The sequence below is a fragment of the Macaca mulatta genome, chromosome 6 (genome assembly GCF_049350105.2).
Source record: "Macaca mulatta isolate MMU2019108-1 chromosome 6, T2T-MMU8v2.0, whole genome shotgun sequence".
Classification (NCBI taxonomy): Eukaryota; Metazoa; Chordata; class Mammalia; order Primates; family Cercopithecidae; genus Macaca; species Macaca mulatta.
This window is the reverse complement of record NC_133411.1, coordinates 178,465,414-178,491,390: the sequence shown is the minus strand read 5'-3', so window position 1 is coordinate 178,491,390 and position 25,977 is coordinate 178,465,414. Positions and strand designations below refer to the sequence as shown.

Below are 25,977 nucleotides of genomic sequence, written 5' to 3'. Positions count from 1 at the left end.
AACAAGTGCATTTTATATACTAATGTTTTTGTATTTTGTTTGTTTGTTTTTGTTTTTGAGACGGAGTCTCACTCTCTTGCCAGGCTGGAGTGCAGTGACGCAATCTTGGCTCACTGCAACATCCGCCTCCCTGGTTCAAGCAATTCTCCTGCCTCAGCCTCCCAAGTAGCTGTGATTACAGGCATGCACCACCACGCCCAGCTAGTTTTTGTAGTTTTAGTAGAGACGGGGCTTCACCATGTTGGCCAGGATGGCCTCGATCTCCTGAGCTCGTGACCCACCTGCCTCAGCCTCCCAAAGTGCTGGGATTGCATGCTTGATACACTGCGCCCGGTCTGTATATTAATGTGTTTCATCAAATACATACTAATGTCTTTATATACTAATGTAGTATATACTACATTATACCACTATACTACTCAGTATATACTACTGAGTGTCAACTGGATTGGATTGAATGATGCAAAGTATTAATCCTGGGTGTGTCTGTGATGGTGTTGCCAAAGGAGATTAACATTTGAGTCAGTGGGCTCGGAAAGGCAGACCCACCCTTAATCTAGGGGTACCATCTAATCAACTGCCAGGGCAGGTAGAATATAAAGCAGGCAGAAAAACGTGAAAAGACTAGACTGGCCGAGCATCCCAGGCTACATCTTTCTCCCATCTGGACCTTTTCTGCCCTCGAACATCGGACTCCAAGTTCTTCAGTTTTGGGACTTGGACTGGCTCTCTATGCTCCTCAGCTTGCAGACAGCCTATTGTGGGACCTTGTGATCACGTGAGCTGGTACTTAATAAACTCCCCTTTTTATCTCTCCTATTAGCTCTGTCCCTCTAGAGAACCCTGACTGATACAGATGGGGTTTCACCATGTTGGCCAGGCTGAGCTTCTGGCTCTGGGTGGAGATGCATTTAATGGGCTTCCACTGGTTCTGCTTAGAGGAGAAGAGGCTCAAGGCCTTAGATATGAGATAGGCCAAGTTAGGTGGCTATATTTCTTTAAATACACTTTGTTTTGTAGATTTAACTTTGGATCCACATATGTATGTAATTATAAAAAAATTAAAATATTAAAAAAGCAGTATCTATACAAACTATTTCCGTCATAAACTTGCCTAAGTCTAACATTTATATGGAAGAGGTGAGATTTGGGTTCAGATAATCTAACTACAATCTTGACCATTATGCTAAACTATGTAACATTAAGAGGCATAACAGGTAAAGCACCTAACAAATCAGTAAACATTAGCTCCCTTCCACCAATGCCTTACTTGGGGAGACAACACACATTAACAAATGGTTTGCTACCTTCCTTCTAGGCCCATACTAAGGGTTCACTATATTTAATAGTGGAAACTGAACAAATCAAGGCTATGATTTTAAACTTTCGACCAACAAGGTCACTTTTTGAGTAATAATGGGGAAAAATGTGCCTACTGGAATAGGGTAATAAGTTAGTCTTACATTTTCCTTACAAAAACAAAGATTTGCTAAACAGACCTATTTTTGTATACCCCTTGGGTACTTGAATAAAAGTGCTCATCAAAATGGAAATACCTCTACTTCTTCTGTTTTCTGTTCAGATCACTATGTATCCACTAACATCAGAGTCCCACATCTTATTTGTCAACAACTCCTGACAACTTTGCTTTGCTTAAACCGTATCTTGAATCCAACTACCATTCTATATTCCCACTACGACTGTTTCAGTTTGTGCTTACATTTCCTATTTGGACTATCAAATGGTCAAACTAGTCTTTTTTTTTTTTTTTTCTGCCTCCATTTAAATCTTTTTCTATATTTATTTTCTATTATGTTCTTGGACTTTTACTAAAAATAAATTGAATGATGGCACTATTTTGCTAATATCAATTAACAGTTGCTTCCCATCACTTACAGGGATGATTTTTCAAAATACATTCCTAGAAGACTCAAGACTCAATAGAACACCTGTCTCTAAGGGAGGGAAGGCAGAAGCTAGATGGATAAGGTTCCCTTGTCATCCCTGTTCAACCTTCAATCACAATTGCTTAGTTTGTTTATGTCTGTGTTTTTGTTTGTAAAAGGATTTCCCAAATTTGAGCTCTTCGCAATGTTGCTTGTAATTTATTCAGATTTAATTTACTATTGATTGCTATTCACAAGTCCTAAACTTCCAGTCATTTCTAAGTCTTCAGTTTGCTGAATTAGAAATGTCGTTTCATGCCTTTATGTTTTGAGGAGCCATTTCTTCTACTTGTAGTGCTATTCTCTATTTGGCTCAGGAAACTTCTTAAACAACCTCTTCTTGGAGATGACAAAAATCTCTAATGTTCCTAGGCAGTTTCATTTCCCTCTCTCTGTTCCTATAGCACTTTGTACACAATGTCATTATAACCTCTATTTTTTTCATCTAATTTTTTCATCATTTATGAGCACCTGTGACTTTGGATGAGTAACTTAACCTCTTTGGTTTCATCGTCTTTAAAATGGCAGTAACTGTAATATCTAGCTCAGAGATGTTGGGAGGGTTTAACATGGTAATACATGAAAGGGCTTGGAAGAGTGCCTAGCACATTAGGTTGATTCAAATTTCAGATAAAACAATTACTAGTAACACCACCACTACCACTTCTCATCTACGTGGGTGTTTTAAACTGTGAGTTTTAAGGGCTTGGTTTTGTATCCCTAGCACACAGCTCATGTTGGAAGGAATTGATCTACATTCTCTAATATGCTGTGTGAATATGATCACTCATTTGATATCCTCAGCTTGAAAATACTTGTTCCTGATATGGTTTGGATTTGTGTTCCTACCCAAATCTCATCTCAAATTGTAATCTCCAGTGTTGGAGGGTGGGCCTGGTGGGAGGTGATTGAATCATGGGGGCAGATGTCCCCCTTTCCTTTCTTGTAATAGTGAGTTCTCCTGAAACTTGGTTTTAGTGTGTAGCACCAGGCCCTTCTGTTCTGTTCCAGCCACGTGAAGATGTGTCTGCGTCCCCTTCGCCTTCCACCTGATTGGAAGTTTCCTGAGGCCTCCCTAGCCATGCTACCAGACTGCAGAACCAAGAACCAATTAACCCTCTTTTCTTTATAAATGATCCAGTCTCAGGTATTTCTTTATAGCAGTACGAGAAGGGACTAATGCAGTTCCCTAGTGCCTTCAGCTTCTTTTTGCAAGACATATTATTTAATATTTAATATGAATATTCTGCTTAGAGTATGTTTTTTGCAGAAAATTCAAACAAGTTTATTGATTTATGTAGATTTATGTAGTAATTTATGTTAACTTATAAACAAGCTTATGTAATTTAATTTCTTTTTATCTATGTTTCAATAGACTCTTTTTTTTTTTTTTTTTTGAAGACAGAGTCTCACGCTGTCACCCAGGCTGGAGTGCGGTGGTGCCATCTCGGCTCGCTGCAACCTACGCCTCCGAGGTTCAAGTGATTCTCCTGCCTCACCTTCCAAGTATCTGGGATTACAGGCATGAGCCACCATGCCTAGCTAATTTTTTTTTTTGTATTTTTAGTACAGACAGCGTTTCACCATGTTGGCCGGGCTGGTCTCACTCCCAACTTCAGGTGATCCACCCGCCTCAGCCTCCCGAAGTGCTGGGACTACACGCATGAGCAGCAGCTTCAATAGACTAATTGGAAGAGATGCCCATTGTGAATGTCAACTTAGCTGGCCCACAGTGCCCAGATACGTGGTTGAACATTATTCTGAACGTTTCTGTGCAGATGTTTTCGGATGAGATCAGCATTTAAATCAGTGACTTAAAGCAGATTGCCTTCTCTAATGTGAATGGGTTTCATCCAAAGAATTGAAGTCCTAGATGGAAAGACTCAACTCCCCCAGCAAAGGGAAATTCTGATGCAGACAGCCTTTGAACTTGAACTGCAGTGATCTCCCTGGGTCTCTAGTGTGATGGCTTTCGGACTGGAACTCAACATCAGCTCTTCCCTTCCCTGGTCTCCAGTCTGCTGGCCCACCCTACAAGTTTGGACTTGCCCCCACAACCATGTGAACCAATTCTTGAAAATAAATTTTTCTCTATACACACAAACACACCCTACTGATTCTATTTCTCTGGAAAGCCCGAATTCTCCTACCTATAGAATATATGAAATTAAGTTGTAAAACTATAATCATTTAAATGAAAGAGTATTTGGAAAGTTTACAATTAAATATATCTATCTGCATATATATATATATATGTAGATGCTCCTTGACCTACAACGGGGTTATATAATTCGATATACCCATCATAAGTTGAAAATATTAAGCCAAAAATGCATTTAATACACCTAACCCAATGAACATTATAGCTTAGCCTAGCCTGCCTTAAACGTGCTCAGAACACTTACATTGGTTTACTACTGGGCAAAATCATCTAACACAAAGTCTATTTTATCATAAAGTGTTGAATATCTTATGTGATTTATTGAGTACGGTACTGAAAGTGAGAAACAGAATGGTCATATGGGTACCTGAAGTAGTTTCTACTGAATGCATACTGTTTTTGTATCACTGAAAAGTTGAAAAATCATTAAGTCAAACCATTATTATGTCAGGGACCATCTGTATATGTACACATAATTAACCATAAAATTATACATAAAACTATACATAAGAGAATTAAGAATTCCTGACATTTATTTTTTCTCCTTATTTTCCCCGCTTTTTTTTTTTGAGACAGGGTCTTGCTGTGTTGCCCAGGCTGGAGTGCAGTAGTGTGATCACAGCTCAACTACAGCCTCGGCCTCCTTACTGGGCTCAGAGGATCCTACCACCTCAGCCTCTGGAGTAGCTGGGACAACAGGTGTGCACCATCATGCCCAGCTAATTCTTTGTATTTTTTTTATAGATACGGGATTTTGCCACGTAGCCCAGGCTAGTCTCGAATTCCTGCGCTCAAGCGATCCACCCGCCTCAGCCTCCCAAAGTGCTTTTTATTCCCTTTTGATAACATCCTGTTACCTATACAGAGTAAGAAATTTAAGGATAAATCATTGCAGTTTTATTTAAAATTTTAGACACAATTTAAATCATGTATATAAATACAAAGATGAACATCGGTTCTTTAAACACTGACAAAATCCTGAAACAATATAATGTATATTTTTTAGCCACGTTTCCTATTTTTACAACATAGTTTACAACTTTCCTATTTTTACAACAGTTTAAGGCTAAGTTTATAAAAAAAAGTACATAGGAAAATATAATGATTTGAGTGTTCTCAAATACATGGCTCTGAAGGTAGATTACTTAAGTGTTTTTATTATTTAATCCATATACAATGCAGCAAATAGATACATTAATTATAACATTTGCCTTCAGTTAACAGTTTATTCACTGCCACAGAAGCTCCATGAAGGGTCATCACTTAAGAAGCTCTTCAGGTTAGAGTCAAGCAAATTCTGAACACTTGGTCAAAGGAACATGAAAATGCCAGGTCCTGGCACAATGAATAAATAACCCAGAAGGTGATATATGTCAGATAAAGACAATCTTAAGCACCACAGTAACTTTTGAGGCAAGTGGTACCATACTCTTATTAAAGAAAAGTCTTTATTGTTGAGGGCACTGGGTCTCTGGAGTAGATTTAGAGGACACATATAGAATAGGGTGTGATTTCTTACAAGTTTCTTTTTCCAATTTGCTTGCAGTTTCTTTTCCTTCTTTAACTTCTGTTTGAAGCTTTGATTCAGCAGCTAACCTACAGGCATTAAAGTATCCACTCTGAATTCAAATGTGGTTATGAAGGATGGAAGAAACAAACCCCCAGTATAATGGGCCTCCAATGAGGCATGGTATTCAAGGAAAAAAAATATAGTTGATTCTAATACTATTAAGAATATTAAGTCACTGGCTCTCTAAAAGAGTCTTTTTATATCAATAGGTTCAATTATTATTATTTTTTGAGATAGAGTCTCACTCTGTCGCCAGGCTGGAGTGCAGTGGCATAATCTCGGCTCACTGCAACCTCCACCTCCCGGGTTCAAGCGATTCTCCTGCCTCAGCCTCCCAAGTAGCTGGGACTACAGGTGTGCACTCCCACATACAGCTAATTTTTGTATTTTTAGTAGAGACAGGGTTTTACCACGTCGGTCAGGATGGTCTCGATCTCTTGACCTCGTGATCCACCTGCCTCAGCCTCCCAAAGTGCTGGGATTACAGGCGAGCCACTGCGCTGGGCCGATTATTATTTAAGTCTAAAGAGTATCTTTAAAAAGTCATGGCAAGGCCTAAATTAAAGAATTAACATATGACAGGGCCCCTATCAAGATAAGCACACCTAACACAAAAACTGAAATGTTACAGCAATATTTTAACGTTAACATGACATACAAAAGGCAAGACAAAAATAACATGGAATCTTGAGCTGCATGAATAGATGTCTATTTGTTTCTTATTAAAAAAGTGAGTTTCAACTAGTAGAATAATAAAGAAAAGATAAATAGTAGAGAGATATTCTTAAAGGCATGTAAAGATTCTTAGCAACAAGAACACTCATTAGTTTTGTAAAGCATACAACAGTAAAGTTCCCAATAAAAGCCGTATTTATTGTACCAAAATTATCTTAGGATTGTGTATCTAAGTTAAACATGCAGAAAACAAAGAGTTGGAAACATCTTGAAGTTAGCAGATGGACTCACACACACACACAAACGTTTTGTGGTATTTTATTTTTTGTTTAACAAGACAAAAAGTTTCCAACGTGCTACTTGAGTCAATTAGCCACATACATTTGCTTAGGTGATTTTTATCAAGCAAAAAAAGGCAGAAAAAGGAATGAAGACAATACAGATAGCAAGGCTGGCACTTATCAATTCTGGAAATTCACCTCCAGAAATATACAGTGGTCAAGGATGTTTATACAATGCATCACATACATATACACAGGCATAATCTGCTGGATTCATTTCAGAACTCTTTGAAACCATGTGTATGTGGCAGATACTCATTTGAAGTTACTTTTTCCTTAAGAATAGTAAGCTTTTATTTTATGTGACTCAGAGGTTATAACATTATATAAAACTCCAAGGAGGGAGTAATAAATTACTATCCCTTATAATAATAGCAGCTAACATTGTTAAAGTGCTTTTACTGTTGAGTATTACATTTAGTAGCACTGAAGACTTGGAAATCAGATAAAACATATAAGGAAGCCCTTTTACACTGGGCTGTGTCTTACTCTCTCTACTCAAATGCACATTAGTAAAATGTCTTATTAATCTGTCTCTACTCTCTAAGACTAATGTAGCCCTAGTAGCACCTTCAAGATTACATTTCATATGAGATAATCCAGGCTAGCTATTGGCACATCTTTTTGAATGTCTAGATACTTGTTTTAAATGCCTCTAACAATTCCATTGCATGCATCCTCCATCTTTCACTTTCTCCAATTTCCTCATTTGCTTCTTCTGCTGTGCACATGCAGAACTCGAGCCTCAGCCACTCCTACTTACCTTTCCCTTCCATTCACTTTCTCTTACCTTCTGACCTTGATTATTTTTAAAGGACAAAGCCCTTGGGACATTAATTCCTTCAGACACACATATCTGACACTATTTCTTTCAGTCAAAAACTCAATTATGCAGAAACTAGAGGCTTTCAAGTTTTGGAAACAATGAAAAGCTTTGATATGTAAAAATGTCAAAATAAGTATTCAAGCCCATTTTTGAAAGCCTAGGATAAACAACTTCAAAAGACATAAAAAATTCACCTAAGTTTTCCAGAAGGCTGAAATGTCTCAGACTACCAGAAAGCCCTTTGAGAAAGTAAGTTGATTTTTCTTTCATGGCCATGCTTGAACCAGGAGAAAAATAACAGAACATTTATTCAAACTGATAAAACATTCAGAGATGTGTTAAGACTGATATTTCCTTTCATGAAACAGAAACATGTAACTTTTTAATGTGATTCCCTTATTCAGGAGTCCTTTCCCTTTGCAATCAGTTTAGTCTTTCTTAAAGTTCTGGAAAAGTTGAAGGTAGGTAGATGAAATTGAGGAATTATACTGCATGCAATAGTAAGAAAGTAGATAAAGAAACAGACAGCACAGTTCATGCAGCGAGAGAGGAGAGATGGAGAGGTCTGCTGGCTGCCTGGAGGAAAAGAGGACACTGACCTGGGAGAGTTAAGGGTGTTTCCACTTCTTTCACTTAAGGCCTCAGCGTCAGCTGGAACTCCTACGAGTTTCACACATTTCTTTTCCTTCTTCAGCTGCATATCCACGGGCAGATTTTTGTGAGGAGAGAGACTGACTATTGGTGTGTGTATAGAAACTGATTTTTCTAATTGCAAGTTGTTATCTTCTAAACTGTTAGGACAGCACTGTGTCTCCTCTTTCTGAGGTGGTAATCGATAAACTTCTCCCCCGACAGCACTGTTGTTGACACATGTATCTTTAGAGGTGGTAATATCCACAGGCAGCACCTCACGCCTCTTTTTCAGTACAGGCACTTCAACTGTCTCTGAGAATAAAAATGAGTGGGGACAAGAAAAAAATCTAAGAAAACAAAGACACAATCAACACAAGAAGCCAGAACTAGTTATACGTATACCTTTTTCACTTCTCTTAAAATCAAACCATCTCCTCACTGAAATGCATCGTTTGTTTCTACCTTTTATTCTTTATCATGGAATCTATATAAACTCTATATTTTAAAGTTTATTTGGCTATATATTTTTCCTTGGGAATTCAACATTTTGACTCTAGGCATGAAGGCTTCAGTATTCTCTCCTGGTGTTTTGATAAAGGTGGTTCATAAGATCTCAGGGTGGAGATGAAGAGGCAGTGGCAGAGTCCAGGTTCAAATTCTAATACTCGTATTTGACAGCCACGTCTTTTTAACCTCTCTGAGCTTCATTTTATCTGTAAAATGGGGATTAAAAGCACCCACTTCACTTGGTATTGTGTGTTAGAAGGATGAAATGGTAAGAATAGGCCAAACTTTCTGAATATTGGTAATATATGCCTGCTAGCTCTACCTACAAAATATAAGCAGAATTGGACTACTTTTATGATGGATACTTCCCTAATCCAATCCTATCATGTCTCATCAAAGACTACTGCAATGCCTTCTATCCTCATGGCCTAATATCATTCTATCTAAGCAGGTCATACACACAGCCACTGAATTAACTGCTCTGATAGCTTTTCCCTATGCCCATTACCAATGTGTTTCATTTTCAAAATCAAAATGTTCGTGGAGTCTGAGGAACCCTGGTAGCACAAGGGGTTGCTGGTTTTGCTCTACATTGTTGCTTTTAGACCACGATTTCCCCTTTTCTGCCACTGCTCCTTTGAAACCCACACTACCCTGCCTCTTGTCTATTTGCAGTGTTCAGTTCAACAGATGTTTGAAATTCATAATGGATAATTCTTAATCAGGGGAGCCTATCGGAATCATGGAAGAAAAAGAGTAAGAGCAAGAGAAGCCTTTTAAAATTGTGTAAAAACCTTCCAATTTTTGGCAACCTCCCCACTATCGCTGAGAATCATAGCAGTTCACTGAGACAATATGAGAGACTGAGGCATGTGCAGAGTGCAGGGACAAAAACTTGTTGAGAATCCTTAACCTAAAACACGTAACACTCTTTCAGGGAAGGGGCGTTGTAGAACCATCACATTCTTATACTCCTTCACACTTGGCCTTTTGTTTTTGAATTTATGTACAGTAAACTTCACTCTCTGTAGTATATAAGATGCAGAGACTGTATGGTTAGGCTACTTTCTAGCTCAGTCATTAGACTTGCTAGATGTTTCCTAATATGTTTAATGTTCTTTCCTTTTTCCCCCTACTTTTGGGGGAGAATGTGGTCTTGTTATATTGCTCAAGCAAATCTCAAATTCCTGGGCACAGTTATCCTCCCGCCTCTGCCTCCCCAAGAACTGGGATTACAGGCACGAGCCACCACACCTGGCTCACTGTTCTTCTTTAATAAAATAATTACCAATATTTAGTGAGGAACATGGCCCCTGAGAATCAAGACTGCATTTCTCAGCCTTTCCTGTCGGCAGGTGAGGCTGCATGACTAAATTCTGCTCAACGGGATGGCAGCAGACCAACAAACACAAGAAACCTGAAATCTGGATACCATGGAGTGCTTTCCCAGTCCTGGAAGGCCTCCTCCAGACTTCCATCAGAGGCAGAGATAAAGACCCACCTCCTTAAAGTCTCCATTACTTTAGATTTTCTAAAAACAGTCCTACCTTGTATAGCTTCCAAACATCAGCTGCTTCAACATAATTAAACTATGAGGTATGACATAAAATACTGTAATCTTAAAATGGGAAAGTCTCAAATCTCAAGTTTCTACTATACAGTATGATGAATTTTGATATCCAAAAAGGATACATGTTATATTCATGCACACCCAGTATCCAGTTCTCTCTGAATTTTCCTACACATTTTACATAATAAATTTGCTTTATTAACTATAGGTATATAACTACAAATGAGTTTGTAAATAGGATTTGCATAAAACTACAGTAAAAAAAAATTTGGTATAATTTCTCAGGATTACTCATGATTTAAAAGACAAAAATATATGAGACATATATACCTTCAGGTTCATATTTTAGTTTTAATTCATCTAGTTTAGCTCTCAGTTTCATATTTTCACTTTCTGAAAGCTGGAGGCATCTTTCATTCGCAAAAAGTTTTCGCTCAATATCCAGAGCCCGTTGGCTCTCAAATAATGCTTTCATTCGCTGTATGGACAATTCACCTTTAGTGCTTTCAATTTCTTTGCTATGATAATAAAAAAAGGAGAACCAATGAGTATTAAAACAGCATATAATAAGTGTAGGGGTATAAATATTTCACTGCATATTTGAACTCTTAGTTAAAAATACATTTTTCTGGGTTTTTAGTAACAAAGAAAAAATAAACAATTTAATCCTTAACAATAGTAGTGTTAAATTTAAAAAATACTCATGCAATCTTGAAAGGTAACAGACAAGGAGGAAATACTCTTTCAAATGTATTCATGCATAAATATCTGCACAAAGATATTTTTGTTACCTTTCTTTTTGGAAAATTTCCTTTGGCAATTTCAAAAACAACTTGTAGTCACTGACACCACTATTATAAGCAAGTGACAGGTCCATCTTCCCATCTACCAACCCAGACACTTACTTTAAGTTATCTAGCTTCATCTGAAGTAAATCTGTATAATAGGTGTTATCTTCCAGAGCACCAGAGTCGACTGAAGGCTTAGATTCCATACTTTCATATAAATTCTTAAAAAAGCAAAAAAAATTGTATTAAACAACAAATAAAGTTCGTTATGTTTATTAGTAACGGCACCATCACTTCCTTGGCGTGTACTACACTAAGAACTACCCATTTAACTTATTTGCCTTCTGAAGTAGGTAAAATAATTACTATTCCTCTCTTAGAGATAAGGAAACAGGCTCCAAATGCAGAGGAAAGTAAACCAAGAAGAGATGATCTGAACCCAAATCTGACTCCAAGGCCTAGGCTTCTAGCCTTACCTATATGCTCTGGCTTCCTTCCCTCTCCTGGCTTTTAAAATAGAAAAATAAATGCCTGCTGGATTGAATTCTGGCCTTTGTAACAAAACCATAAACTGGAAAAATATGAAAGAAAGATGAGAGCCTTACATTTATATTTGGTGTCCCCCTCTTCTGAGGTTCTTCCCCCCACCCCAGGCAAGAATGTAGTGCAAACTCTTCTGAGACTGATGGAAACTATACATTTCTCTAGTGGGATAAAAAAGGTAAATGTGCTTAAAAACTTGAAACAATTTCAGAGGTTATAAATAAAATTCCCGATTTAAGGCCATAATTTTCAAAGTACAGTTCTGAGCCCACTGATGGAACACATAAGGCTGCCAATTTAACCAAATTTGTAGTTCTTTCAACAGTTTTTATAAGACACAGAAATAAAATTTTGTAAACTTAATTAAGATTTTATGACATACTAATGGCTATAATTTAGAATGCCTAAGGGGTTATTAACATTTACAAAAATTTGTCATTTATAAACTTTAGTTCATTAGGAGGTTAATGAAGATATCGATGTTCCCTAAGTTAATTTATAAAATCTTAAATTGCATGCAATTTTAATAGAAAGCCAACAAGCTTTTTTTGGTGCTAGGCAAGATGTTTGTAAATGAAAACTAACATTCAAAAATAGGCAGGAAAACACTGAAAATTAAAAAGTATAGTGAGGAAATAGTCCTACCAGATAAACATACTTTAAAGCCTTCATAATTAATAAAACAGTGTGGTACTGACACACACAGAAGCAGACCAATGGCATACACAGAAAATTTAGAAACAGACTCAAGTATACATGGAAACCTGATGTATGATAAAGGTGTCAACTCAAATCACTGGGCTCAAGATCGATTTTTTAACAAATGACTCTGGGACAAGTGCCTACTTATTTATAGGAAGATAAAATTAGATTTATACCTCAAATTATACACAAAAATAAACTTCAGTGGTGATCAGATATTTAAATGTAAAAAATGAAACCACACACGTATTAGAAAACATGGGTGAATTCTTATACACACACACACACACACAAATGCTTACACAAATACCATTATCCACTAAAATAAACCAATGTTCCTTGAAGAAATGCTAATCCCAGGGCTGGGGCAGGTGAGCTAGGAAAACCTTGTTGTGCCATAGAGTAAGGAAGTATTCAAGTAAGAGCACTTCGACTACCAAATCTAGGACAATTTGAGTATCAGAGTAAACAAAGCAAGCAATGGATTATAACTCATAGAATAAAGAATCCATAGCGCTATACTGATATAAATAAATGAATGAATAAGTAAGGGAAAAGATTTTTCTTTGCTGTCCCTTTATTAGAATTCCAACTAATAAATATAGAAGTGATGGAATTACCCATTTAGCAATCATCACAGAATTGTATTTCAGGCAAGAATCACCAACGGATGTTTAAGTATAAGGAGAAACAGGCATTTACTTAGTCTCAAAGTATCTCCCACAAGATACTTATTAATATTTTAAACTTAAAATACAAACCAAATTTTAAGGTATTCAAATCAAAATTTGGATGTGTGTTTTTTTAAGTGTTACACATACCTTAAATTTCTCCAGATTTCTAATTTCACCTAAAAGATGTTTTATTTCACCATTCTTCTGTTCCAACATGGCAAGCAACCGTTCCTGCTGCTCAAATTCAGTTTGAGACCCTTTCATCTGTAGCAACGTGGCGATTTGTAACTAGAAAAATAAAAGCACCCCCTCTAATAAAATTAAGTGAGAGAAAGATTCTGATAACTACTTTTTTGATATAATTCATAGTTTATACTACATTACTTTGAACTCATTTTGGAAACAAAACTAATTAGCTATTTCTAATCTAATAATAAACTTTGTTGTAGACATAACATTTGAATACTTATTCTGACTACTTATGAATGATAACTGAAGTCTGTAACATAATTATTTGTACTTTTGTGAAACATAAAACTGACCTGCATGATTGTGGTCTGAAAGGACACCACTGAACTGGTAAGTAAGCCCGGCCAAATGCTGCAGACTGCTTATCATAAGCACTCGCTCTCATTAAGGTTCTGATGGGTTTCTCAAAAATTTTAATTAACTTTAATTAAGTGAGAAAAACTAAGCTACTGACAGCCACAAATGTTAGATTCACAAATGACATGAAAAGCAAAGATAAAAGGCTATCTTGGGATAGTGGGGCAATCTTCAATACACCATGTTTTAATTTTTTAAGAGGAGCACTCGACTTACCTAATTATACCTACCCGCCCCCCCCAAATCTGGAGTTGCAAAGCTATCAAAGGGAAATTAAGTAGACTCTACACCTAGCATTTCTTTCTGTTTTTGGAAATTTCTGGAGTTGAAAAGAGTGCCTATTAGTTTAAATATAGTTTTGAGTAAAGCAAGCAAAGATATGAGGTTGCAGATGACTTTTAACATTTTAAAGGATATCCTTTTTGTTCCTGTTTCAGATTGGAGGCTAGGCCCACTTAGCCTAAGATTCAGAATGCTTTTAGTCTCTAAAGATAGTTTGGGACATCAAGCAACATTGGCAGATTAAAAGTATCCCTGACAAATACTGTAAGAAAACTAAAGTAAATATGAGAAAATTTATAAAGAAATACTTCCCAGATAGGAGAGAGTCTCAGGAAATGAGGCAGCACGATTTGCCTTAGAAATAAAATTCACAGCTGTTGTTCATTAAACACTCATTTGCCAAGTAGCAGGTAAGTATTTTACTACACTTTCATTTAACTGTAGGACAATTCTAAGAGGGGGTTCTATCATCTCCACTTTATAGATGAGGTACTGATGCTTTGAAAGTTAAAATATTTGTCCAAGGTCACAGAGCTAGAAAGTGACAAAACTATGATTCAAACCCAAATCTATCTAACTCCCAAGTTTAATCATTAACCCATTTCTTTGGCAAAGCCCATCATCTGAATAAAAGGAAGGAAGCCTTTCCACATTCCAATTACTACCTCAGTAGAGCAAGGCACAATGGATGAGGGATCAGTATTCTAAGGATGGTTAAAATACTGAAATCTTTCTAATTTCCACATTTTTCTGCTACCTCTTATTTGGCTAGAATGACAACCAACAAAATCCGTAAAATTAAAAAGGTCTGTGTGCTTGACTTGAGGGGCTACAAGGAAAGGGAACCCTGAATAATCCAAATTTCACTCCACAATAAGCCTTGGTGAAAGAGCGAGGAATGGTGAGGCAGCGAGTTTCAGCTGAAGTAGGAACACCAGGGCTATGCCTGGAAAGACATCAGGCCAAGAATAAGAAATAAATACTTTTCTTTCTTCTACTCCATAAAGAAAGATTTAAGTCAAAGCTAGTGAGTAACCAATAAAACAAACAAAAAAATCATTGCTAAACATACTATTACTAAATATTTATTCCAAGATTTTTAAAGTATAAATGAATCTTTTGATTAATTTCAAAACTGATTTTTTGAAATCATGCAGTTCTAGAAATAACTATATGTACACTCCTTGTAGGAAAAGATCGTTTCTTTGATGTATTCAGACATGTAATGCTGACATAAAATTTGTTTAATAAACCTTTGATAGTGATAGTTCTATACCTTCATTCTCTGCATCTGTTCCCTGTTAAATACATTTTGCTTCTTTAGTGACTGATACTTGACTTTCATACTGATAAGCTGACGTTCCATTGCTGCCCTTCGATCTTCTACCTACAAAATATTAACATGCTTAATTGTTCTGGTAGTAAAGGAAAATGCCAATTTAGCAGTTAGAATACTTGTAAGTACCTCTGCAAACAAAGAGTTGCCTTTACTATTGGGGTCCAAAGCTTGCTGGAGTGCCTGGTCCAACTGTACCTGAAGATCTTGATTTGCTACACGAGCTTTCTAAATTCAAAAGAAAACAATTTAGGCAATAGACATTAGATTAGCAAAAAAAATAAGTTATGATAAATTGGAAAAGATGATGTTACTATAATCATAGTACCTCTAGGGCATTATAGTAAGAAACTGCTTCTTTCTCTCGCTCCTCTTTTTCCTCTTTAAGCCGGTCTACCTGGCGCATTAGGTTAGTAATAAGAAGTTCTAGCTGTTCTTGTCTGTATTGTAGTTCATTCACTTCTTCTTTGAGGGTGGTCTATTTAATAGGAATTGAAAAGGAGGAAATTCTCTTGAATAATCTTTCATTTGGCAGCTGCTCAGTTTATCTCAGTTGTGGTTCACATCCAAAATTAAAACTAAAGAACCAGTCAAAAGTTGTCAGGTACATACTAAAATAACAGAAATTACTATTACTGTTAAATTTTTCACCAAGGAAACAAATGATTTTAGAGACTGCCCTTTTTCCTCTATGAATTGCAGGCTTTAATTTTTAATTAAACTTAGCTTTCAACAAAAAAACTAAGTTCACATGCATTTCAGCTTCCACTGAGCCAACTTTTTACACTGGGCTCTTAACGATAAAAACCGGGATCAGAGTATATGCCTCTAAATTCTTCCAGAGGTTTCATTAATTTAAAAGAAAGGCTGCCCTACATAATCATACAATCTAAAGCTATATTATGATTGAAGTCATCCACCTAAAAAAACCCCACTTTTTAATTAGTTAGATGCAAATTAGGTCAAAAAATGTTTCAGCCTTCAAACTAGCTCTTAAGAATTACTACCAAAACATGTAAAAATATGCCAGAAAAAGAAAGAGAAAACCCTGAGAACCACATGCCATAAAAATTACCTTCATGCTCTCCATTTCTGTCAGCTCAATTTGAAGAGCCAGCATCTCTGAAGACATGCTTTCCTGCACACGTTCAGACATTACACGTAGTTCCTCCGATTTACAAGAGAGGAGTTCCTTCTGATGATCTACCTGGTGCTTCAGCTGCTTTTCACTAAGCCTAGCTTCATCTAATTCCACTTTCAGTTTTTCTATCTAAAGCCAAATTTAAAAAAAGTCATAAATTGAAAGTTATTTTCTCTCTAAAAAAACATCACTGATTGAACCAAACTTACTGAATGATGACATTATTGCAGTTTCCTATTTGCCCAAGATTAGGCATCTTTTAACAGATAGTGACACACCTTGTTTAATAAACATAGAAACAATCCATGAGTAATCAGGGTGGGTCTGGATGCCTCAGAAGCAATCTGGAGGCACTGTGATGCTGACCACTTGGCTACTGTGTGAATAATGAGTGACATGAAGAGAAACAATGGAAGCAAGCAACCTGGTCAGAAGGCTACAGCAGTAGTCTAGGGAAGAGATGATGAAGGTCTGGATTGGAGTGGCAGTAGCATCATAGGTGTTTTGTAGGTCAAATTCTTAGAACTTGAATTAATGTGAGAAATAAGAGAAGAAAAGGTATTGAAAAGAACTCCAAATTTTGGCACAAGTGATTTGAGAAAATCAGTAAAACAAAATATTTCACAAATTTACTCTTTGCTTCACCAAAAAAAAATAAAAGCCATCTCTATAATAATTAGCCTTACCTCAGTTGCTGAATACTCCCTATATTACTCTCTTGTTTAGGTAATGAAAGCTATTGCAAAAATAAAAATAACAATCAGAGGGGGGAAAAAGCACATCATTATCAGTCATTAGGGCCTCAAATCCGACTAGTTTCAGACAAGCTGGATGATATTACCTGTCAGAGTGGTATGCAAGATGATTATATATTACACAAAGGCATATTTAGATAGCCATGTTTGTTTTAGTGTATAGTAGGAAAAAATAACCAAGCTTAAATATGTAATTTCGGCCAAGCATGGTGACTCAGGCCTGTAATGCCAGCACTTTGGGAGGCCGAAGGGGGCGGATCATGAGGTCAGGAGTTTGAGACCAGCCTCACCAACATGGTGAAACCTCGTCTCTACTAAAAATACAAAAATTAGTCGGGCGTGGTGGCGCACACCTGTAACCTCAGCTACTTAGGAGCCTGAGGTAGCAGAATCGCTTGAACCCTGGAGATGGAGGTTGCAGTGAGCTGAGATCAGGCCACTGCACTCCAGCCTGGGTGACAGGGTGAGACTCTGTCTCAAAAAAAAAGAAAAAAAAAGTAATTTCATTGATGTTTCTTAAAATCAGTAAACATTTAAAGAGAGTCAGTGAGAAATTAAGTAATAGTATAGGTGGTATACAGAAAAAGAAAACTCTTAGAAGCTGCTATACAAAAAGCTGAAAATTGGATAACAGACTTCTGAGAAAGGAGGACAAAAGTCAGGCAAGTTTTAGTAGAGAGGTGTCTGGAAAAGTCAGAGTATAGACTATACACAAAGCAGATCCATGATAAAAAGTTCTGGATTCCTTAGAAGCAACCTGAAAGCACTGGGTAGCTGGAAAAAGGGAAAACCACTGACCAATCATTTATCTTGCTTTTATGTTTGAAATGGAGCCAGTGTTACATGTTGGTAGACTACATAGAGTGACACGGCCTTTGGAGTCAGACAGCCTTAGTTCAAACGTAGATGGAGATTTCTAGCTCTTGAATTATGTCCAATTTACTCAGTCTGTCTAAACACTGGCTCTCTCATCTGGTATATGGAGATAATAATGGTACCTTCCCACAGAATTATTTTAAGAACTGGATCGCATGTATTAGTTTATCTTCAGTAAACAAACTACAAAGTGTCTTCTGTAATGCATATTAACTAGTAAGAAACTACTGGTCTGTGTTACAGAATTACAAAGCATACCACTGACTGCAGGGAAGGCTAGGAGACCAGGCTTTCTGCAAGGGGACTGCTGTACTCACTATCAGCAAGGAGGCCATGCTAGTCACTAAACTAAACCTTCACAAATATCCAGCAACCAAAATTAAATAACTGTATTTAATTAGTAGGATATAATTTATACAAGTCCCTTAGACAAACTCTTGCATCTCAGTGTTCCCACCCCCAATATTAAGATAATGAAGACTTAGATCTTAGCTATTTTGCAAAGCTGACACTTAAGAAAATCTTTATCATCTAAAGTTTACAGATGGTTGCATAAATATGTAATATTTTGCACTGAAATACACAGATATCCCAACCTTTGATTTTAGTTCATTCACTTCCTGTCCATGGCTTCTGCTTAGTTGTTCTTCCAATTTCTCCAGGTGCATTTTTTGTTGTTGTTTAATAGCTTCACATTCACAGCTCAAACTTTCTAACATTCGGCTCTTGAGTTCAACTTCTCTTTGAAGGGTATATTTTTCTTGTTCATAACTCTGAAAACAGATTCAATTACAATTCAATTACATAAAAATAGCCTAAAGCCATTACATATAATCAGTTTTCAACTTAAATTGTTTCATTCTTATTTCAAGCATTTGCTGCTTTCCAAATAACGAAGACATGTTAAACCTGGAATAACCTTGGAGTTAATCAGTCTTACTAAACCCCTGAGGTGTATTTCCAGACTATGGTAAACCCATGCAAGGGACAGCTTACTGCTTCTGTGCCCTGTCGAGGAAGTAACATGTGCTGCATGGTATGTCAACATGTCAAGTAATCTCTGCTAACAACAAAAAAACATTTAACAGCACTTCAGCTTTCCTCATGAGAATTATTAGTTTGATAATGAGATGCTCTGCTTGTAGCTCTGAACACAATGTAGTAGTAGTAAAATAGTTGAAAAAAATACTCGATTAGCCTTTACTTTCAGAATGTAGTCATCTGAGAAATGTTCACAAAATGTCTATCAGAATGAATGCAGTGCTGAGACAAAAGGAGTAATTAAAAGGGCTTTTGCTTACTCACAGGGAAGTTTAGACATTAAAAACATTACAAGTATGAACTCTTTCAACAAGCTTTAAAAAATGATAAAATATTCCCCTCCAAACCCTTTTTATTTTAAAGGAAGGCAAAGAGTATTAACTGCTAAACACTGAAATTTGACAAATTATAACTCAAAATGATTAAGTATAACAGTTTTATTTTCTACTACTAGTGATATTTGTAATCTTCACCTTGCCTTTAAGACTTGGCACTGAGTTCTTGCTTTACAACAGTACTATGTAGAAACACAAAGGTTGCCATCACTAGTTATTTTTACCTGTTACAGATATTTTTTACCTGCCATATTTACAATGTTGAGATTCAAGTTTAAATATGTTACTGAGCATTTGCTAAATTACCCAGATTTATTTATTCATTCTTTTAAGAAATAATTGTGTGGCAGGCATTGAGGATACAGTAGTGAACAAGGCATACAAAATTCCCTCTCTCATGGAGTTTATAATCTAGAGATAATTAGCAATGCAGATAATTAAGAGTGAATGAGGGCTGGGCACAGTGACTCATGCCTGTAATCCCAGCACTTCGGCAGGCCGAGGCGGGCAGATTACTTGAAGCCAGGAGTTCAAGATCAGCCTGGCCAACACGGTGAAACTCTGTCTCTACTAAAAATACAAAAATTAGCTGGGTGTGGTGGCACACACCTGTAATCCCAGCCACTTGGGAGGCTGAGGCAGGAGAATCTCTTGAACCCAGGAGGGGGAGGATGCGGTGAGCCAAGATTGCGCCACTGCATTCCAGCCTGGGCGACAGAGCAAGACCCTGTCTCAAAAAAGAAAAAAAAAAGAGTGAATCAGGGTAACTTTACATTACATAGTAAGGGTTGGCCTCTCTGCTGAGGTGACATTTAACTGAAAGCTGAAGTTTGAGGACTCAACCCAAGAGCAATGAGGGGTAAACAACTCAAAAAAAAGGCAATAGCTGGCGTAAAGCCCATAAGGGAGGACTAGTATAGTCAAAAATAAGGCAAAGCAGTTTGAGATGATGTCAGAAGGTTGGCAGGGGTCAGATCACATAGGGATCTACAAACCCAAGGAAAGAGCTCAGATTTTGTTGTAAATGCAATCAGAAGCTGTTGTATGGTTTTTAGCAGGACTGTGGCATGACCTTTGGTGTATTTTCCACAACCACTTGGACACTAAGTGAAGAACGAATGGCATGAATGGCAACAATGGAAGCAGGCAACCTGGCCAGAAGGCTACAGTACTTGTCTAGGAGCAATGATGGTGATCTGGACTACAGTGCCAGTAGCAAAGATACATGCTTTGTAGTCCAGTTCTTAGAACTTATTAATTAATGAAATGTGAGAAATAAAGGGAAGATATTGACTAAAAGTTCTAGATTTTTGGTAAAGAAACCAAAACTATATATAAATCTTTATATACCAAAGATTTTTGGTGTTCAAGAAACTGAATGCTATTACGTTTACTAAATAAGCTAAAGAAAATCATAAAAGAATATTTGGGTAATGGACAGGGAATCTACTCTTCTGTGTTAAGTGTGAGAAGTCCGTTAGTGGGCAGTTGAACACATAAACCTAGACTTTAGAGGAGAACTAAGGGCTTGGTGTAGTGTCATGGGGCACTTAGATGTTTAGAGGTCTGAAACAAGCAAGGTCATCTAGGAAGTGTGCAGACAAAGCAAAATCGGGTAGCAAATTGGCAAAGAGAGTAATGATAACTTTAATGATAACTTGATCTTTCAAACTCTGAATATACTAGGTTGGAAAGAATAATAGGAATTCATTTAGTTCATTCTTTTTTAACAGAGATGGGGCAGGGTGGGAACTAGATCTAAAATCTTCAGAAAAGAATAAACTACTACTACTATTAATTGCTAAACAGGACAAATCTTCAATAGCTAAGCACACTCTTGCAGACAGAGGAGTCCAGAGTCCTACCTCAGTCATGGTCATCATTTCATTACGACATTTATCCAATTGATTCTGTAATTCATTTTGACTCTCCACAAGTTGTAAACCATACTGTGCAGCTTTTAGTCGCTCTTCTTCAGCCTCTTTGAGCTTGCATCGAAGATTTATGACTATATCTGTCTCCATGTTCTTTTCCTTTTTTTAGCCACCTGTAAATAGAGGAAATAAAACTACTTAAGCTTATACAAAAAACTCCATGCAATAATATCAATCATAGAAGAAATATATCTACTAAATTCTACTGCTGTATAAAAACATTACAATTTTCTTTCTGACTAGTAAGTAGTGAAATTTGCATTCTTGTTCCATCAGCAAGAACTGTTCTAACTATTCTGTTACTGATTTGGGATCAAAAATTAAAGAGTGGAATAGAATACATTTAATTTTGCTTCTAAGCAGTTCAACATCAGAAAACTGTTCAGTTGTTGTACGCTAAACTTCCTTAAATGTTAAGGTCAAGTTGGTCTCATAATTGGACCGCTATCCATATAATCAAAATTAAGGGAATAACAAAAAAAGTAATCAAGAAACCTCATAGTAGCAGGTATGGTGGCTCATGCTTGTAATCCCAGCAGCTGGGGAGGATTGCTTGAGGCCAGGAATTTGAGACCAGCCTGAGCAACACAGCAAGACTCCATCTCAATCAATCAATCAATAGAAATAAGGTGGGGATAGTGCATGCCCCTGTGGTCTCAGCTACTTGGGAGGCTAAGGAGGGAAAACTGATGGAGTTACAGGCTTCAGTGAGTTATGATCATGCCAATGACAGAGCAAGACACTGTCTTGAAAAATAATAATAACAATAATACCGCCAGAAAAGGAAGGTCTGGGTACTATAAATAAATAAAATACAAAAAGGCAGCTGTGAATAAGGCTCATAAGGTAAAGTAAGGAATATCATGTCTGTAATTTTTCACAACAGTGTTAACTTCCTGTATATATTAAATCTGCTTTCTTGGAAAGAGATTCACTAGTATTTTTCTAGTTATTCATAAAAGTATGCAAAAATAGAAACCATATGGACAAGAATTAGAGGATGTTGCTTTCATTCCAGATTTATGAACAAACACTTAAACATTATATATAGAAACATTCCACTTTAATCAACCTTACTAATTATCCTTTACTATTTGGTCCCAGCCTCTTAAGCAAGACTCAAACTCACCTTTGCCTTCAAAGGGCACCAGGCCATTACAAATGTTCCCCCATGTTTCAAGTCAATTTAGTCATTCACTGAACAAGTATTTCTTGAATGCCTCATATACTAGGTTCCACTCTGGGCAGTTCAGATTCATTAGGGAACAAAATGGACCAAAAATAAGCTCCTCCTTCATGCAACTTACATTTCAGGAGGGGAAGATAAACAATAAGTCATAGAATATTAATAAATTAGAAAGGAGAGATGAGAAAAAAATAGAACAGAATAAGAATCTGGGAAGAAGAGACAGGTGATGTAACTAGGAGGTGGAAGATGAGAGAATCAGCCATGTAGCTGTTTAGGAGAAGAATGTTCCAGCAAGAGGGGAATCTCTAAGGCAGGAAGAAGCCCAGGGAGTGAAATCTAAATTTGGGTAAGAGATAGTAGGGAGTGGGTAAATCAGGTCATCATAAGGACTTTGGCTCCTACTCTGGGTGACACGGGAAGTCATTCCAAAGTCTGGAGTAGAGGATCTGATATAATTTAAAAGGATCATTCTGGCTGCTATGTTGACTAGTTAGAAGGGGAACAAGGCTGGAAGCAGAGACCATGTGAAATGGCTCAGACTAGGGTGGTAGCATAGGAGGCTGTTAAGAAATGGCCAGATTGTGAAGGTTTTGAAGGTAGGGCCAGTATGATTTTCTGAAAGATAATGTGGAATGTGTGAAAAAGGGAAAAGTAAAAAATGCCTCCAAGCCTTCTGGCCTGAGCACCTTGTAAAACGGAACTGCCATCAGCTGAAGCACTGATGTAAATCATGTTTTGGAAAGAAAATCAGGAATTCAAGTTCTGAACATGAACTACATCAAGTAGGCAACTGGATATATGATAAGAGGAATCTTGGCTGGAGATGTAAATTTGAGAGTTATCAGTCTGTAGAGGATAAAAATATTTAAAGAAAAATGGACCAAGGATTGAACCCTGTTAGGAGGTAGGGAAGAAGACAGCGGAGAATCATGAGTGACCAGTGAGGTAGAAGGAAAACCAGGAGTATGTGTTGTCCTAGAAGGCAATAAACAGTGTATTAAGGAGGTGGGAGTAATCAATCATGTCAGATGCTGCTGCTAAGGCAATTAAGGTGAGAACAGAGAACTGGCCATTGAATTTGAATTCCTGGAGGTCTCTGGTGACAAGAACAGTTTTGATATACAGGTGGGGGTGAAAGCCTAACTAGAATGTCTTTGAGAGAAAATGGTAGGAGATAAATAAAGATAGCAAGCACAGGTTGGCCGCAAAGGACAATGGATAAATGGAGCAGCAGTTGGAGAGGAAGTAGGGACGAGTTTTTTGTTTATTTTTAAGATGCAAAAAAATAACAGTGTTTGTAGGCCATGGGATAAATCCAGGGGAGAAGAAAAACTGATGATCTAGAAGACACTGGAGAATTGCTAGTGATGTCCCTGAATAAACAGGATGAGGTTTAATGTAGAGACTGGTTTTAATAGAAGCATGGATATTTCATTTAAAGAAAGCAAAGTATATCAGTTCAGATGCTGATATGCAGGTATAGTGGTGGAAGTGTGTGCAAGTAACCTTTTAACTGCTTCAATTTATCAATGAATTAGGAAGCAAGGTCTTTAACTGAGAATGAAGACAAGGGAAGAGATACAGGGTTTTAAGAGAGAAAAAAAGGTGTTCTAGGTAATCTCAGTTTGGCAGTCACTGCTCTAAAATGCAAGACCTTTTCAAAATCTGTACATAATAGGGCCAGCCAACTAAATGTTGTACTGTTTACAATAACTTACATTTGTTGAGGATTTACCATTTGCCATGCTAAATGCTTCAAATATATTATCTCATCTAATTCTCTTGTAAGCCTGAGTTAAGTAAATACTGTCATCTCAACCACCAAAATAAAAATAGGGTTAACCTCAAGACATTGCAGCCAGGCATTACCTAGAGAAGCCAAAAAAAATTTGCTCTCATTTATTCAAAAGATTTGCTGGAATTCTTACTGTGTCAGACACTGTGCTAGTGCTGACAACACAACGGTAACCCAAAACAATATTCCTGTCTTCTTGAATCCTGCAGTCTATTAGTAAAAGACATTAAATCAAGTAATTGAACTATCAAGTTACAAGTATGATAAGCGCAAGAGAGAGAGATGTATGCTACCTGGGCGCGTAACAAGGGGGAGCTGTCCTAATCTGGGGGGCAGCGTGTAGAAGGGAACATGGACCAAAAAAAAAAAAAATTTCCTGAGGAGGTAACTTTTCAGCAGAAATCTAATGGATGAGAAAGAGTTAACCTATCAATCTACAAAGAGAGAGAGCCGTGGTTGATTAAAAGCTACAGCTAATGTGTGGCAGACATTGTGCTTGGTGCTTTATACATTCTTATTCAATCTTCTCAACAAATTCTAGGGTTGAAGGTATTTCCCTCATTTTATAAATGCAAGCTGAGGCACAGAAAGTTTAGGTAACTTGCTTAGGGTTACCCGCAAGTTAAGAGGCGAAGTGAGATGGGAACTAGACTCTACCTACAAACCCCGGTGCTGCAACCATTTTTCTGTCCTGCTTCTCAAAAATACAGCACACACTAAGTATTTAGGAGATAGGAAACTCTGGGAATCAAACTGCCTGAGTTCCAACCCCGCCTCCACTACTCACTGGCTGCACGAACGTTGACAAGTTATTTAATGTCTTGTTTAATCATCTATAAAAACAAGCAAAATTAACACCCACCTAATCGGTTATTGAAAGGATTAAATGAGATAACGAAGGAAAAGCAATTAGGGTAGAATCTGACACACGGCTGGGGCAGTGCTGTCCAGCAGAAATATAACGCGAGCCATGTACGTGATTTTAAATGTTCTAGGAGCCATCAGGTTTTAAAAAGTAAACACAGATGAAAAATTAATTTACATATTTAACCAAATACACTCAAAACACTATCATTTCAACATGTAATCATTATAAAAATTATTAGTGAGATATTACTCTTTGTGCGCTCTCTCTGAAATCCAGTGTGTATCTCCCATCAGCACATTTCTCAGTTCGGACTAGAGGCTACCGTACCGCACAGCGCAGATCCAGTGGCGGTTATCGTTTTGAGTACCCGGCAACCGACCCGGCCTTCCATATTTGAGCAGAATCCAGGGCGGCGAGGCGGTCCAACGGAAGATTAGACCGGCTCGGAACCCAGTGTGTAGGACCCCAGGGTTCCGGGGAAGGAGGTGTTTCAGCTAAAGGCCTCGGCCAAGACCCTGGGCCCCTAGCTTTCTTCAGGGCCTATTCGACTGTCCCCACTACCGCTCTCCACACCCACCATCCACCAGGCCCCTTGCCCCTACCTCTCACGCCTGTCCCCTGCTGCCGCAGCCAGCGGCTCTTAATGGGAGCTCAGGGCGTCCACATTCATTCAGGACGCTAACTCCACAGTCGCTGGCCCATTCACTCAGCTAGTTCTCGGGTAAGCGCCAGGGCTTTTTGAATGCAGTTCCCGCGAGAAGTCCCACGTCTCACGAGATGTCCGCCCAAGCCGGGCGTAAAGGAAAAACTAAGAGAAACGCCCAATGCAGCGTCCCGCCCCCTCCTTCAGCTACTGGCGCGCCGTGGGCTTGGCGCAGGCGCA

At 37.6% G+C, this 25,977-nt stretch overlaps 1 protein-coding gene across 6 annotated transcripts; it reads right to left on the bottom strand.

Annotated features, from left to right (window-relative positions):
- Nucleotides 1–4,981: 4,981 nt before the first annotated feature.
- On the bottom strand, nt 4,982–25,834 carry SPDL1 (spindle apparatus coiled-coil protein 1). Of its 6 annotated transcripts, none has more exons than XM_015141384.3 (12): nt 25,697–25,834; nt 21,174–21,355; nt 18,529–18,705; nt 16,236–16,430; nt 15,489–15,638; nt 15,290–15,388; nt 15,101–15,211; nt 13,084–13,224; nt 11,135–11,238; nt 10,560–10,747; nt 8,119–8,464; nt 4,982–5,703 (listed from the first exon to the last, which is right to left on the bottom strand). In XM_015141384.3, exons 2-12 carry the CDS (start codon nt 21,330–21,332, stop codon nt 5,556–5,558), a joined length of 1,818 nt encoding a protein of 605 aa, XP_014996870.3. In that variant the 5' UTR covers nt 21,333–21,355; nt 25,697–25,834; the 3' UTR covers nt 4,982–5,555. The 6 variants fall into 6 exon arrangements, with proteins under 6 accessions (XP_014996870.3, XP_014996869.3, XP_028705740.2 ...); XM_015141383.3 differs by lacking the exon at nt 25,697–25,834 and adding an exon at nt 25,344–25,521; XM_028849907.2 differs by lacking the exon at nt 25,697–25,834 and adding an exon at nt 25,422–25,521.
- Nucleotides 25,835–25,977: the final 143 nt, after the last annotated feature.

What these genes read in the sequence shown, in the direction of transcription:
- SPDL1 (XM_015141380.3), bottom strand. Translation starts at nt 21,332, where the DNA reads ATGGAGACAGATATAGTCATAAATCTTCGATGCAAGCTCAAAGAGGCT. An exon ending in TGAATGAACTAAAATCAAAG is followed by an intron (nt 16,431 to 18,528) that starts GTTGGGATATCT and finishes ATTTGGCTTTAG; the next exon opens with ATAGAAAAACTGAAAGTGGA. An exon ending in GAAATCTGGAGAAATTTAAG is followed by an intron (nt 11,239 to 13,083) that starts GTATGTGTAACA and finishes TGCTTTTTTAAG; the next exon opens with AATTTATATGAAAGTATGGA.